This window comes from Pelobates fuscus, chromosome 7 (assembly GCF_036172605.1).
Source record: "Pelobates fuscus isolate aPelFus1 chromosome 7, aPelFus1.pri, whole genome shotgun sequence".
Taxonomy (NCBI): domain Eukaryota; kingdom Metazoa; phylum Chordata; class Amphibia; order Anura; family Pelobatidae; genus Pelobates; species Pelobates fuscus.
Window position 1 is genome coordinate 115,988,488 of NC_086323.1, and position 13,414 is coordinate 116,001,901.

The following is a 13,414-nucleotide window of genomic DNA, read 5'->3' on the forward strand; positions in this document are numbered from 1 at the left end:
TTCCTTTTCAAACTAGATGTTGAAATCTATTTTGGTTCCTGGTCTAAAATTATGACTATTACCCATTATACCGTTAAGTTTAGCTTCCCGGGCCTCAGACAAACCATTCTGCATTAACATGTGACCACCTTCTAGGTGCCTAAATTATGACCAGGTGGATGTGGACCTGTTCCAGTTTCTGGTCTAGCAAGTGGATTTGACAATTTTGGGACTTCTTGAAGACATATGCTAACCAAACTCTATACATCACTTTCCTTTCAAATCTCCAGCATGGACTATCAAAATTATCATTCATCGTGGCTCAACCTTGACATAGTCCAGTCTAAAATAAAAAATGTTTTGATATGGACCCTTCGGAAAGCATGAAAGCAAAGAAAAATTGATTCTTCCAAATCTGGAACATTTCAACACACTAATTGTAAGCCTTGCTAAATTGTCATCCCATTAATGAATGACTGCAGTTGTTGCAAGAGCTGGAGACTCGTTTCCAAACACTCACATACTCCTATATTTTCATAAAACATTGGTTATGTTTGAAAAACCTGTGAACACTTAAGGTTTTGGATTTTTTTTAATGCTATATTTCAATTGCTTAAATTAGAGTTTTCCTACTACATTATTTGAACTTTAGGTTGACTGTCCTTTTACGAAAGGCGCTGTGACAATATCACAATTCAGTTGCTTTGTGGTGTCCTTACACTGATGTGTATTCACCTCCCAGAATGTTCTGTGTTTGTCAACTGCAATTCATGAAATACATTTAAAAAAAATGCAATTGTAAAATATGTAAGGAATTGTTTTAACAAATCCTGCTTAAGGGTGGGGGGGGGAGGAGGGGGGGGGGGGCCTGACCGCCATGCTAGAAGGCTGCACATGGAATGAGTTCCTGGAAAATCCATGTATTTCTGCCATTTATCGCAGCCATAAGCCTGCTCACACTCACCCAACAAGTGCAGTGGAAGCCCAGCACACAGCATAGCTGAAATCTGCAGCATTTTAATATACAGACAAGCAGTTGAAGCCCGAAAAGCCTTTGCGGCCTACCTGATAGTACAGGCGTGGGAAACGCGGCCTATCTCCCTGCTGGTATTTCGACATGAATTGCAGACAACGGAAAGGCACCTGTCACCCCCCTGCCGGTGAGGGATATCCCGGCACCAGCTTATCGACTCAACCTACCTGCTACTGGAGAGATTGTGGACCTGCTAACACAAAACCTGTGACACCTATCGAGTTAAATTGGTGGACGCCCCACAAGCCCCTACCCACTTAGCTCGCTGGAGACAAGATTGGCCCGACTCTATATAATTTTTACAGACTTTGGGCTGAAATTAGAACAAAGTCAAGCCGGGGAGCTCAGTAGGAACTCCAGCTCATCACAAGATTCACGTGCGGTCGCACAGCGCAACGTATCTACTGCCATCAGGTGGACCGCTCTCATCCTCATCCGCCCGAAAAAGCATGAGACGACATTACGCCCTTCACCAAGGTGAAAGAATGGAGACACAGGGGCGAGACGATGAGAAGGTACAACCAGGGTGTAACGGAGCTCCCTGTACCCCAACTGGGTACCTCTGCCAAAGGGACGCTTGCTAGCTGGAACAGGGGACAAACCTCAGCATTCTTGCCCTCAGTCGCCGTTACTTGACTGGGGCCCTGGAACCACTCCCTCCTGGTGTCGAATGAAGAACTCGCTCTAGCAACCCCCAGGCACTGGACGACACTCAGTCCTGGAACTGCTCCCTCCTGGAGCCAAATGGGGAACTCGCTCTAGCAACCCCCAGTTGCCTCTGGGAGCTCTAGTCCTTACAAGGACTTTCCTCGTTGAATCCTCCACACTGGAACAGTGACTAAAGAATAGACCTTTCCCCTCCCAGTAACCAAACTACACATAGTTCTGGGAGGACAAGCTGGAATACGTTTAATGGCAGCCGCAACTGGCCTTATATGCAGGTCCCCATGCAAGGGGCACTCTCCGCTGGACCTGAGAGTAGACTACAGTAAAAACATACTCATGATTACATTGGCTCTCAGGTCCAGGACACTCCCTCATAAAACAAGATAATCCCTCCCCTGTGCCTGGGAGATTGAGTCAAGCCTTGTATTAAACTCAATTATCTCTAAGCACAAAAAACAAACATTTCCCAAACATCCCAAAAGTACCTTAAAATACATAAAACCCCACAAAAGTTACATCCCCTGATAGCCCCGATCTAGGTGACCAACATATCCAAATATCACCCAGATCAGTTCAGGGGTTCGAGAATTTCCTGGAAGTCATAATTTGACGACCGCACGGTCCCCTAGCCGAAAAGAATTCCATAGAATCGCGGCTAAGTGCCACTGGGGACCGATCGGGAAGCGCAAAGTCTTTGTGCCAAAAATAGTTCCAGAGATTTCGCGGCTAAGTTCCCCTGAAGTCTATTCGCGGTTTTGGTCCATGAACAGCTGCCAGGGAGCTAGCGTTCGGTTCTTTGCGCACTGATGGAAAGTGAAAAATCAGGAGGAACAACATATGGGTGTTTACAGTCGCTGACCTGGCCTATAGTTAGCAAAATATACACTAGGTATGCAGTTGTGTAGGCGCTTCAAACTTTAAATAGACAATAAAAGCAAGGGTGAAAGAAAGGTGTAATCCCTTAACACCTACAGATAAAGTGAAACAATAAGGATAATTCACACCCTACTGTATTACTTGTATTACTTGTTTGGGCAAATGCCCTCTTTCAATATGAACATTTCCTGTAACTAATTCCACCATGCCCGAGTATGGAACGCATGGTGGAACGCAAAAACATCACGTGACCGCATCCAACCGGAAGTCACATGCGTCTTGCCGAAACCGGAAGTGAAATGGTCGGCAGCAATTCTGAAGTACAGCTGAATGCAGTTGGACTTATCAAGGGGGCTATTTAAGCCCTGAAGTTTCTCCAGGAATTTAGCACTGAGGAAGGCCCTATCAAGGGCTGAAACGCGTTTGCACTTTACTGGACTTTTTATTGGGACTCTTATCTGGCGGTATAGTTATATTGTGTATATGCTGTGGTGTTCTGCTGCTTTTACTTTGGCCACAATTGCGGTACCATACTACGCTATATTCTGTACATATATCTGCCTATTTTTGTCCCGTAATATTAATATTTTATTATTTAATAAATCCTTATTTACTCCTGAATCCGTGGAGTCTGGGTTCTTTGACTGGAATTTACCGAAAGCCTGAATAGGCACCCAAGAGCGCAGTACACAGAGCCTATGAGGCTCCACCTTTGTGAGTTCAACACTCATAAATTACAATTGTCTGGCCTATAGTTAGTGGGCAGGAGGCCAGCTTCCACACTCCTCCAGGAGTCCATGGCAAACGTCTGTGGAAAGCAGCGTTTGCCACACAGGGTAATACCTACGCTGTCCGCCCACCCAGACAATGGGCCAAAAGGGGATTGTGCCCACACCAGTGGAGGTCTGAGGGCTGAAATAGGCTCCAAACCATTAAGGACTTCCATTGCCCATCACAGAGGATAGACTTGGCCTTGCAAAGCAACAGAGTCAGATGCTCAGGGAAGGTGTCACTGAAGCAAAATGGGGAGGAGAGGAAGGCAACTACTAGGCATATCTCTGCAGAATCCTCAGCAGACACTACCTGCCTGCTACAAATTTACCGGTCTCTGCAATAGGCTTACTCTTTGTAGGTGTAACCGGGAGGCCTGGGACTTTTGCTAGAGCTCCATGACGCAGCGTGGACAGCTGCATGATCAGCAGTGTTCTTTTATTTTAATTGTAGTTCTATTTGCCTCAGTTTCTGTCCTTTTCACACGCTTTGGCTGCCTTTACCTCGCTATCCTGCGCAACACAACTGCGTGTACCTCTCCAGTAGGGCATTATCATTATATTTTACCTTCCATATTACCTAGTAGATTCCCCATATTCACCCAGTCTGCTATTTAACATTGCGGAGCATACTCTCTCTAACATGTTTAATATACCAAACATGAATCTCTAGGCTGGCGTATATTCTTTGTCTGAGTATTAGTTATGTATTTTCCGCATAGACATGTTTACCTAGCTTGTAATCCTTTGTGGTCCTTTACAAATATGTGCTAATCGCCCATTGCCATTTATGTATAAACCTCTGTTGGCTACTACTGTGCTTGCATTTGCTATTGTGGCATTGTCAGCCCTTTTGTTATCTTTTGCACAATGAAAAATAAAGAATTAAACAAAAACCAAAAAAAATCCTTCTTAAAGCAAATGGGTCAGTAGCTCTTGGCAATAGAGGGTATGATTAACCCTGTAGCGCAATAGGGGCTTCGTTACATAACAGTGGAGATATGGATTTTCTGAATTTGATGGCATCTACCTCTCTAGTTTCAGTAGAGTAATCTATTTTTCAAATTGCTCTACTTATTAACCTCATTCTATCTACATTTTAAACCTTGACGGGATGTTTTTACCCCACTGATTGTCCGAAAGGCGAAACGCGTCAGAGGTTGAACAACATTTAGAGACTTGAAAGTTTTATCAGATCAGGTTTAAAGAGAATCCTTAAACTTTCACACAATAAGCATACACTGTCCAGGATATACCGATGTTTTAGACAGTTTCTCAAATTAATCACTAAGAACCAGAAAAACAGCCAGGCAGTCTAACTAGATACTTTATAGGGAGGCCAAATAATATCCACGCAAACAATCTGTACAATTGATCACCCTTGGTAGGGAATGGGGCACTTACCTTTGTATTTTTCACTCATAGGGAAACTTTTTATTAAAGGGTGCCTTCGAAGGCATGTTAGGTACAGTATATTGTGCATATGATTTATTTCTACACAGACTATATATTCTGTCTGTCCGCAGCTTTCAATATTATATACAATTATACTGTATCTTTGAGGTTACTACTCTCAAATTTCCCATCTCTATCAAGTAAAGACATTCTCTGGAACACAGATTTACAGTAAATGAGTCACAGAGATACGTCATCGGAGGCAGAGACAAAGATTGGAACCACAAGAAACCAGGAAGTGTCTTGCTATTATCCGCATTCATCACTGTCAATCATGTGTTTGTGGGCTGACTATGTTGGCACCACTGCATGAAATAAGCGGTTTTTAATCTGTATAACAATATAACTGTGTGTAATACTGTGTCAATAGGGATTCCTGGTTTTGTCTCCTTCAGAGATTATGCTCCAGATCATCATACTGTGGATATCAAGCTGTGATCCATTCCCACTCAAAACTATTCACACCGGCTCTTCTTTCACACACAGCCAGGGTTGTTGGGGCTCTGGGAAATGTGAGTTTGATCACTATACATGTGTTTACCTTTTTTGGTTTAAGTGGATGGGCTGCATTAGATTTTTGTCATCTTTCACAGATCTTTTTGTAGATATTATTTATAAGCATTATTCTAAGCACAACACTTATTTTTTGTTTATTTGTTACAGGCAAATGAGAACTGTCCATTTCCACTCTTACATTTGTGGATAACCCTGTAAATATACCCAGTTAATAGTGCAAATTGTAAAAAAAAAGTGAGTTTGGACCAAAGTAGCAGGTTTGAAGAAAAAAAAATTTAAAAAATCTCCAAGTCAGTATTGTTTTCAGTTCAGCTATTTTGGCCTCAAACTTTTAACTTCAGACTCAATTCCACAGAATTCACACTTGAGTTAATATCCCAGACAGTTACCAAAATTAATTCCCTGATTGACTCAGAAACCGAGGGAGGTAATATATGCTAAATAAAAAAAAGAAAGTGAACTGATTATCACTGTCCCTTATTACAATAAACAGCCACCGTTTCATGAAAAAGTTTAATATCAGATGTATCCCCATTCACATGCTAGATAATGCCTCAAATCCAAAAAACAAAGCAATGGCAGTCAACAGATTTTGCCTGGAAGATGGAGAAAACACCTTGGTTAATAAATACACTTCTCCACATTATTAATAGGCATCAGCTATCTCTTATCACAGATCGATATTTAAAACAGGTGCATTGAAATAGATACACATGTGGTTATTCAACTTTTCCTTGGACAAAGAATTGTAAGGGCACTAAAAGGGTGACAGCACAACAAATGCAGAAAGGGCTATTGTAACCCCAGGGTGAATTCAGTACAATCAAAGTCTGTTGATGACTTCACTTTGATCCGTGTGTGCAGTTGTGACATCTGGTAGAAGGAGCTTGCTAGCACTCTGCTGTCGTCGGTAAGACGTTGACATAAAGGGTCTTCGTATTAAGGCTTGGCAGAGCAACACCTTGTGATAATTCTACGGGGAAAAGAACAAGAAAATTATTTCTGCGTAATTTGAAAATAAACATTGTTCAACCAACAGTGGAGTTTATTTACACACACAAAAACAAAACAAAAAATTATATTTCAGAGAAATTAAAACAGAACTGCAGATTTTAGGGTGAAATATTCACGCTGGAAAACATTATCCCCTTTGTGAGTTCCCTTTAATTCCCAATTTGGTGTTTTGGAACTTTAACAAGAGAGGATTATTATGCAGCTCCACTGTCTTATATTTATTTATGTGTTTGTTTTTTTTTAAGAAATTGAATACTAGTGTCTGCATTGGGAGTTAGTTATCCCTTACAGCTGTCTGTGCCACTATAAATAAAACCCCTAATTGTCATGCATGTATTAATTAACCATTACCCAATCAAATGAATGTATTATACAATTATACATAGTAACTAACCAAACAGAAAAGCTGTGGGCAATTAAAAATAAACAGAAAATTGAATAAGGGCAGCTACATACCACTAAGAGCAACTTAAATAGACTGCTCCATCATTGGGTACCGTGGATTCCAGCATCCTTGTAATTTTATATTCTACCCATTTTGTATCCGTAGTGAGGACCCCACTATGGATAGGTATTGTCGGTGGTGCTAAGCTAATTTCCATCTTTCTCTGGACACTGACTGAGTTACGATTTGTGTGAACAGTTCATTTATTCATTTTTTGCATTATAGTGTTTGATATCATAGTGTATACTGAGCGTGTTCCTTTTAGATGCAACACCCCCCTTTATTGGTTGTTTTAAATCTGTTATATATGCAGAGAGCATTTGAACATTTAAGAGATAGACCCCTTTGCTTATCGGCACTTGTTATTGTTTCTGCTAATTTGAGCCTTGCTAGTGTCTTATTACGGACTATATTTACGGACTCTGTTTTTTTTTGTTTGTTGCTTTCAGCAACTTTGGAACTAATTGTAACACTTTTTAAGGTTACTATGTATACATAATATCATTGCTTGTTTTATGGTGCTCAGTGCTACAGTGTGTGTATTGATTATAAAGTGTGATTTGAGTTATTTAATATCTTGGTGCGCGCTTACATTTTATGCTTTTCAATAGTAACTAACCAATAACATTTCATGCCGTTGTCACAAATTAGTCCCTAAACACTTTATGGAATGTCCAGCTTATTTAGATATCTATAGATACATTAAATTAATGGTATGCTCTATTTTGACAGGAATCATTTTGTTTTCAGACCTTAATGAGTTAAAGATTATAGGTGCGCTATTTGTGAATTGTACAAATCGTTACTAGAAGTAAAATGTGTAAAGGTAAACATTACTATAGATGGTTGAAAAAACTAAAAGAATGGAATTGGAAATCTGTATTTCATTCTAGCAATTGCACTTTGGATGGGAACTCCAATGGCAGTAATTGAATTCCGCCCCTGAAAATGAAATACACATATTGCAAAGATTTTTTATTTTTTTTAATAGCATCAGCAGATTCGGCATCCCCTCAATGTGTCTCACTCCGCACAAAGACTTAGAAAGAAGCAGAATTTGCCTCCGTGTCAAGCATGAAACCATATGTTGATAAGTGACAGCTATGCATTATACAATAACACATCTAAAGTCAGCCTGAATAAAAGGAGGGAATATTGCTGATACATGCTGAATGACACATGCAAAATGTAGAGTATCTGTCAAAGCTCTTCCTCTTTATAAGCACACCAGAGGGAACTGTCCTATATACAAAGCACAGAGAAGGGTAGGACACCCTAGTATGATGCTAAAGTTAAAGCTTAGGTCCGTCTCCTACAAAATGTATATAACTAGGAATGTTCATACTTAAAACACACACACACATATCTCAAGGTCAGTTTCCTTTACATACACAATGTTTTTGCATGGTTAAATTGGCAGCTGATGTATGGATGTGATCAGCATGACAAGGGATTAGGAAAAATCCTATTTCATGCCAATCCCAATGAAGGTGTTGATGATCTACTTGCCTGAGGACCGGGCACTGTGCGTAATGAATCTACCACCACAAAATTCTATATACAGCACCCCACAAAGTCTGAGATACACACAAAGCATTGTGAGATGCTCCACAGAGCATTTAACAGCACGTGGATACACATTCAATGCAGCAGTCATATTTGTAGCTTTTACCTAGGGAGCAACTCAACCACCTCGGCACAGCTTTAAGTCTAATGGTGGAGTCTCCGTTTTAATTAATTTTTTATGAAACTCTTTAATTAGCATAAAATGAAAAAAATATAAAAACAACAACAACCAACCATGGCCTTCCCTTGCACACACAACCCGCCCCAGCTGCACAGATAATGCGTAAACTACCCTGCTTTATCAAATGCAATTCCATCCAAACTGAACAGCAATGACCGGGTGAGAACCTAGGCTGCTAGGCTGAACGGTTGCTCGTTCTGGGTGCCAGGAAGACACCCATTAAAAAAAAAAAAAAAAAAAAAAAAGGGGGTGGGATTATGGTGCCGAGTGCCCCTTGAAGACCAAGTATCTTTAAATACAAGCACATATATAGACCATCACTTAAATTATATATTTTATAGTAATCTGGCTTTGCTAATAAATGTATAGCTAGAACATGAAACATAGGATAAAAATAACTTTTGTATACAGACTACGGAGTTATGAAAACACATTTTACAAAAATGCAGATTGTAATATCACAGACTATATTACATAACTCAGTTGTATTCATTTTCTTGACCTGGAAAGATGGAAGACTTAGCTGACCTTTCTGTGATTCGGATATACGGCAGCTGGTGTTCTATGTACTGAGCGCTCGTAATTTTACACAACTATTTGTTTTTAACTATTCGTTCATCCTTTAACCTCTTAAGGACACATGACATGTGTGACAGGTCATGATTCCTTTTTATTCCAGAAGTGTGGTCCTTAACCCCTTAAGGACCAAACTTCTGGAATAAAAGGGAATCATGACATGTCAGACATGTCATGTGTCCTTAAGGGGTTAAGGGGTTAAAGACCCATTCAGATGAAATAAAAGATGTTAGAGAATATATAGTATAACTTATCTTGCGGTATTTCAGTCAGAGTATGCATAAAGTAGGAGTGGAAAACAAATAAAGACTAAATAATAAAAATGCAATGGCGGGGGGGCGGGGCCAAGCCAGCAAGCGGAGCAGACGCATGGAAGCTGAGCTCCTGCTTCGCTAACCGATTATCCATGAATACTCGCCAAAATCGAGAGATACACTACACCGGGATCCGCTACCTGAATACAGGAGGACCTGGTGATAAGCCTGACACTTTACCCGAGCGTTCTGGTGATCGGGAGCCCACGATGGCTAGCCATGGCCTGCAGTCGAAGGAGACGGGGAGAGACGGCCGCTCTCCCAGTCCACAGACCGGAGCCGTGGACCCGTGGGTACCCTGCTCCCCCCCCCCGGACCGGTGGGGGTTATCCCGGTCCAACCCCGAGAGGACACACACGGGCAGAGATCCTGACGAGAGAGGCAGCGAGACGAGGCGCGGTCCCGCAATATGGCCGCCGCCATGTGCGATCAGGCTGTGGAAATACCTGACCTCATGGACAAGCTAGAGTCCATACTGGCAAAGTTCTGGCAGAAAATGGCAACCAAGGCACGAAACGCTGAGGCACAGAGGCTGACTAAAAGCCCACTGAAGGTACCTCCATTAATCTCACCACGCAGAAGTAAAGGTCCTCCCACAAAGAGAGCCAGAAAATGGCGCCTGACCAGACGGGGCTCCCAGCGGGCCCGCATATCCAAGCGACAGACCCTGCCAAAGACGGGGCACCATCGGGAACAACGCCCTGAACGACCCAGCCCACGAACCTGGCAAACGGAGGGGACCCTCCAGACTCCGCATCTTGCCCAACGACGGGAACAGGCATTGCCGAAGGGAACCAGGTGGCACCTTCCGAGCCTCCTCCACTCACGCCACACGGACTTAACGCTACCCTCGAACATGCCACTGGACAAGCTCCAAGCGTCATGGCGGGCCACTGCAACACCCCAGCAAGGCGTCGGCTGATCCCGGCGAAAAATGGACTAACCCAATATTGCAAGTCGTGTGGCCGGCAATGGTCTCTACTATCGTTTATATAGTCTCATTTTAGTTAAGCACAGTTAAAAAATTGTAATGTAATGGGGGCAAGTAACACACAGGGTGAGAATAGCTTCACGGGAAAATGGTAAAATGGAAATATGACGCCCTAAGTGCACTCAATCATACGAACCCTAACACACTATTAACCCTAGCTATCCAGTATACCAGATTTATGGGCTCATACAAATCTCGTAATGTGACTCACGAGGGCTCAGTTCAGGCTTAGCTTAACCCTGCCTGCCCTAACTACCCTACCTCTCCAAAGAGTGATGCAATCCACACAGTCAAACACCCAAGCTATACAGCATGGTACTCACAGCCTTAAACACAGCCCATGTGTGAGTTTTCTCAATCTCTCTCTTATGATTAGCCTATGTTTTTTAAGCATGTTACTAGTGTATAGGCAAAGTCCATATTCATGTACTCAATAACGTATCTCACGACTGCTGATATACACTATCTTTAATTTACAAGCTCAAGTTTTCCTTAAAGTTGAATCTACATAACTTAAAAATGTGCAGTAATAGCAAATGTCATACTAATGTTATACATGTAACGGACGCGCTTGACCTAGCTGTTGTGGCTATTCAAGCAAAATGTACAACTTGCACAACAAAAATAAAGAATTCAAAAAAAAAAAAAAAAAATGCAATGGCACTTTTATGTATGCAGTTTATGGGAACTGCGAAAGGAATATAAAATGAATGACTATAAGTGGGCATAATGCCATGTACATTAGGAACAATTAGACCAACGATTTATACTATACACGACTTAGCAAGCTGTTACAGCAGACTGCCAATAATCTATATACCCTGTTCTAGGTAAATACAGCCCTCCCTCTGCTATTTTCAGGCATTCTGCTGAGATACAGAAGAACAGTGCGGCACTTGGAAGAGAAATGTATTTACGGAAAAGAAACTCAGCCTTTGCACGTGGAAAACAAATTGTAAACAATGAAAAAACCATGGTATCTTTAACCCCTTAAGGACAGACGACGGATATATTCCGTCATGATTCCCTTTTATTCCAGAAGTTGTGTCATTAAGGGGTTAAACATAAAGATTCATCTAAGCACCATCACAACTTTGCCTGAAACCACAATGTGTGCTCTCAGCTCTGAAAAATGGCTTAGAACTACAGCTATGTTTAAAAACAGCAGGCTTCTTGGAATTTGTCCAACTTGAGTTGAGCTCTCTTTAGAGACAGATGTAAGCTGCAGATGTGCATAGCATGGCTATGCTGATCAAGTATAGATGATCACATTTTCCTACTCACCTTCATTCAGTGCTCTATCAAAGAACAGTCTGAACCGTCGGCTCCTGAGCCCAAAAACTTTAGCTACTTCATGGAGAAGCCCTGTGTAAGTCAGACCATTCTGGCCAACGGGATTTTCTAAAAGCAGTGTCCCTGAAAAAGAGACCATGTATAGATAATCATTATATGCTTATTATACCTCCAATCTATCCAAATGGAAATTGTGTGTAGCATTCTCTGCTTTACCTTGCTTATCCGTGTCCAGAAGGCTTAGGTTCACATACTGGCAGACAACTGGGCTTCCTAGTTTAGACAGATCTAAGGGAGATCCAGATGTAACATATAGAGTCTTCCCATTCAAGCTCTGCAGGTTGACATCGAGCAGCTCTGTAACACCACAAAGACATGTTTATTCACCTCTCTCTTCATTCTCATTTCTTATTTGCGGTTTTATCCCCATATTTAAATTATAGAGCACAGCGGGATCTCTCGATGTTACATATATGCCAAGAATAACAACAATTTATAGAAGGATAGGTGAAAACACAAAATTTGTGCATAAATAGAACCTCTCGCCAATCATAGGTTTATGAAAACTAAATCATAGACAAAGAGTTGCTGTAAAGAACATTTTATTCTAATTATCCTTGGATGTATGGGCCAAAAGGTAAATGAAGGTATCAGAAAAACTGGATCTGGTCAAGCAAATAAAAAGAATGACAGGTGGGAACATTAGTCATGATAACGTTTATATCATTACCTACCTTTATTCCCATTATAAATGGTCAGCTGGGTAGTCTGCAGTTTGAATATCCCACAGACAGCATTTTTTAACTCACGAAGGCTAGCTATGGCATCCCCTTTTGGGTTCTCCAACAGAAGAAAGCCCCCTGAAATAACACACCAGTATATTGTTACAGAAAAAAGAGAGAAACTATTCTGTAATGTAAATGAAACAAATTTAATATTTACTGAAGCAACACATTGAGAAATTAAGTAACAACAATACTAGCAGAAGGCACACGATGAGTCAACAATCCTTCTGCTAAAATCATTGTAAACAGCATTCACTTCTTATCAATTTTCTTAATATTTAAATATGTATTTAAAGAAAGAAAAAAATATGTAACAAGCCATTGCCTTTTTCAATAATGATTTGGCCCGTTGAGTGTTACTGCAAGGATGGAAGCTGAGACATGCAATCCCAAAGGAAGTTAAACCTAGGTCACGGATATAATGTTTCAGTTCTTACTTTGTTCTGTACCATTAACAGCTATCTGTAGATTGACAAAGGTGCATGCTGGTCCAGATGCCTCTTCTGCAGCCTCCGATGATCCTTTCACTAGTGTTATTTCCAGATCTGAGCCTTTCAACTGAAGAGAATGGATAATAGATAGAAAGCATGAGCCTTACTTAATGTTTGCAGAATTCAGAAGCTAGAAAAACAAAGCAGGAGGCATTTTTTTTTCTTTTTTAAATTATTGCAAGGATAGAAAAAGCAGCAGATTTGCCAATATTTAGCCTAGAGCAGCAACATATTAACCAATTATAGACTTTAGAAAAAAGTACCTCCAGAAAAGAGGTTCACAACTTCTACTTAAACTTTACAGATTACAAGCCAAATGGCTATGAGAGAAAATGTAATTATTGGGGAGTAAAGTGAGATATGTAACAAATAAATTTTAGGTATAACTTTATTTTACATTTACTATTTTACGAGCGTATCTTATGGTTTCAATCCCAGAATTTTAATTGGCTGCTTGGTTGAT

General features: G+C 40.9%; 1 protein-coding gene across 1 annotated transcript in view; it reads right to left on the reverse strand.

Moving 5' to 3' along the window:
* Positions 1 to 5,794: 5,794 nt before the first annotated feature.
* Positions 5,795 to 13,414, reverse strand: part of IARS1 (isoleucyl-tRNA synthetase 1) — a 60,488-nt gene continuing 52,868 nt past the window's right edge. The window contains exons 30-34 of the mRNA XM_063426471.1: positions 12,898 to 13,018; positions 12,410 to 12,535; positions 11,892 to 12,032; positions 11,667 to 11,798; positions 5,795 to 6,268 (exon numbers count right to left, since the gene is read on the reverse strand). Of these exons, the coding sequence (XP_063282541.1) occupies positions 6,186 to 6,268; positions 11,667 to 11,798; positions 11,892 to 12,032; positions 12,410 to 12,535; positions 12,898 to 13,018 (603 nt within the window). The 3' untranslated portion in view covers positions 5,795 to 6,185. The remainder of the gene's footprint in view (positions 6,269 to 11,666; positions 11,799 to 11,891; positions 12,033 to 12,409; positions 12,536 to 12,897; positions 13,019 to 13,414) is intronic.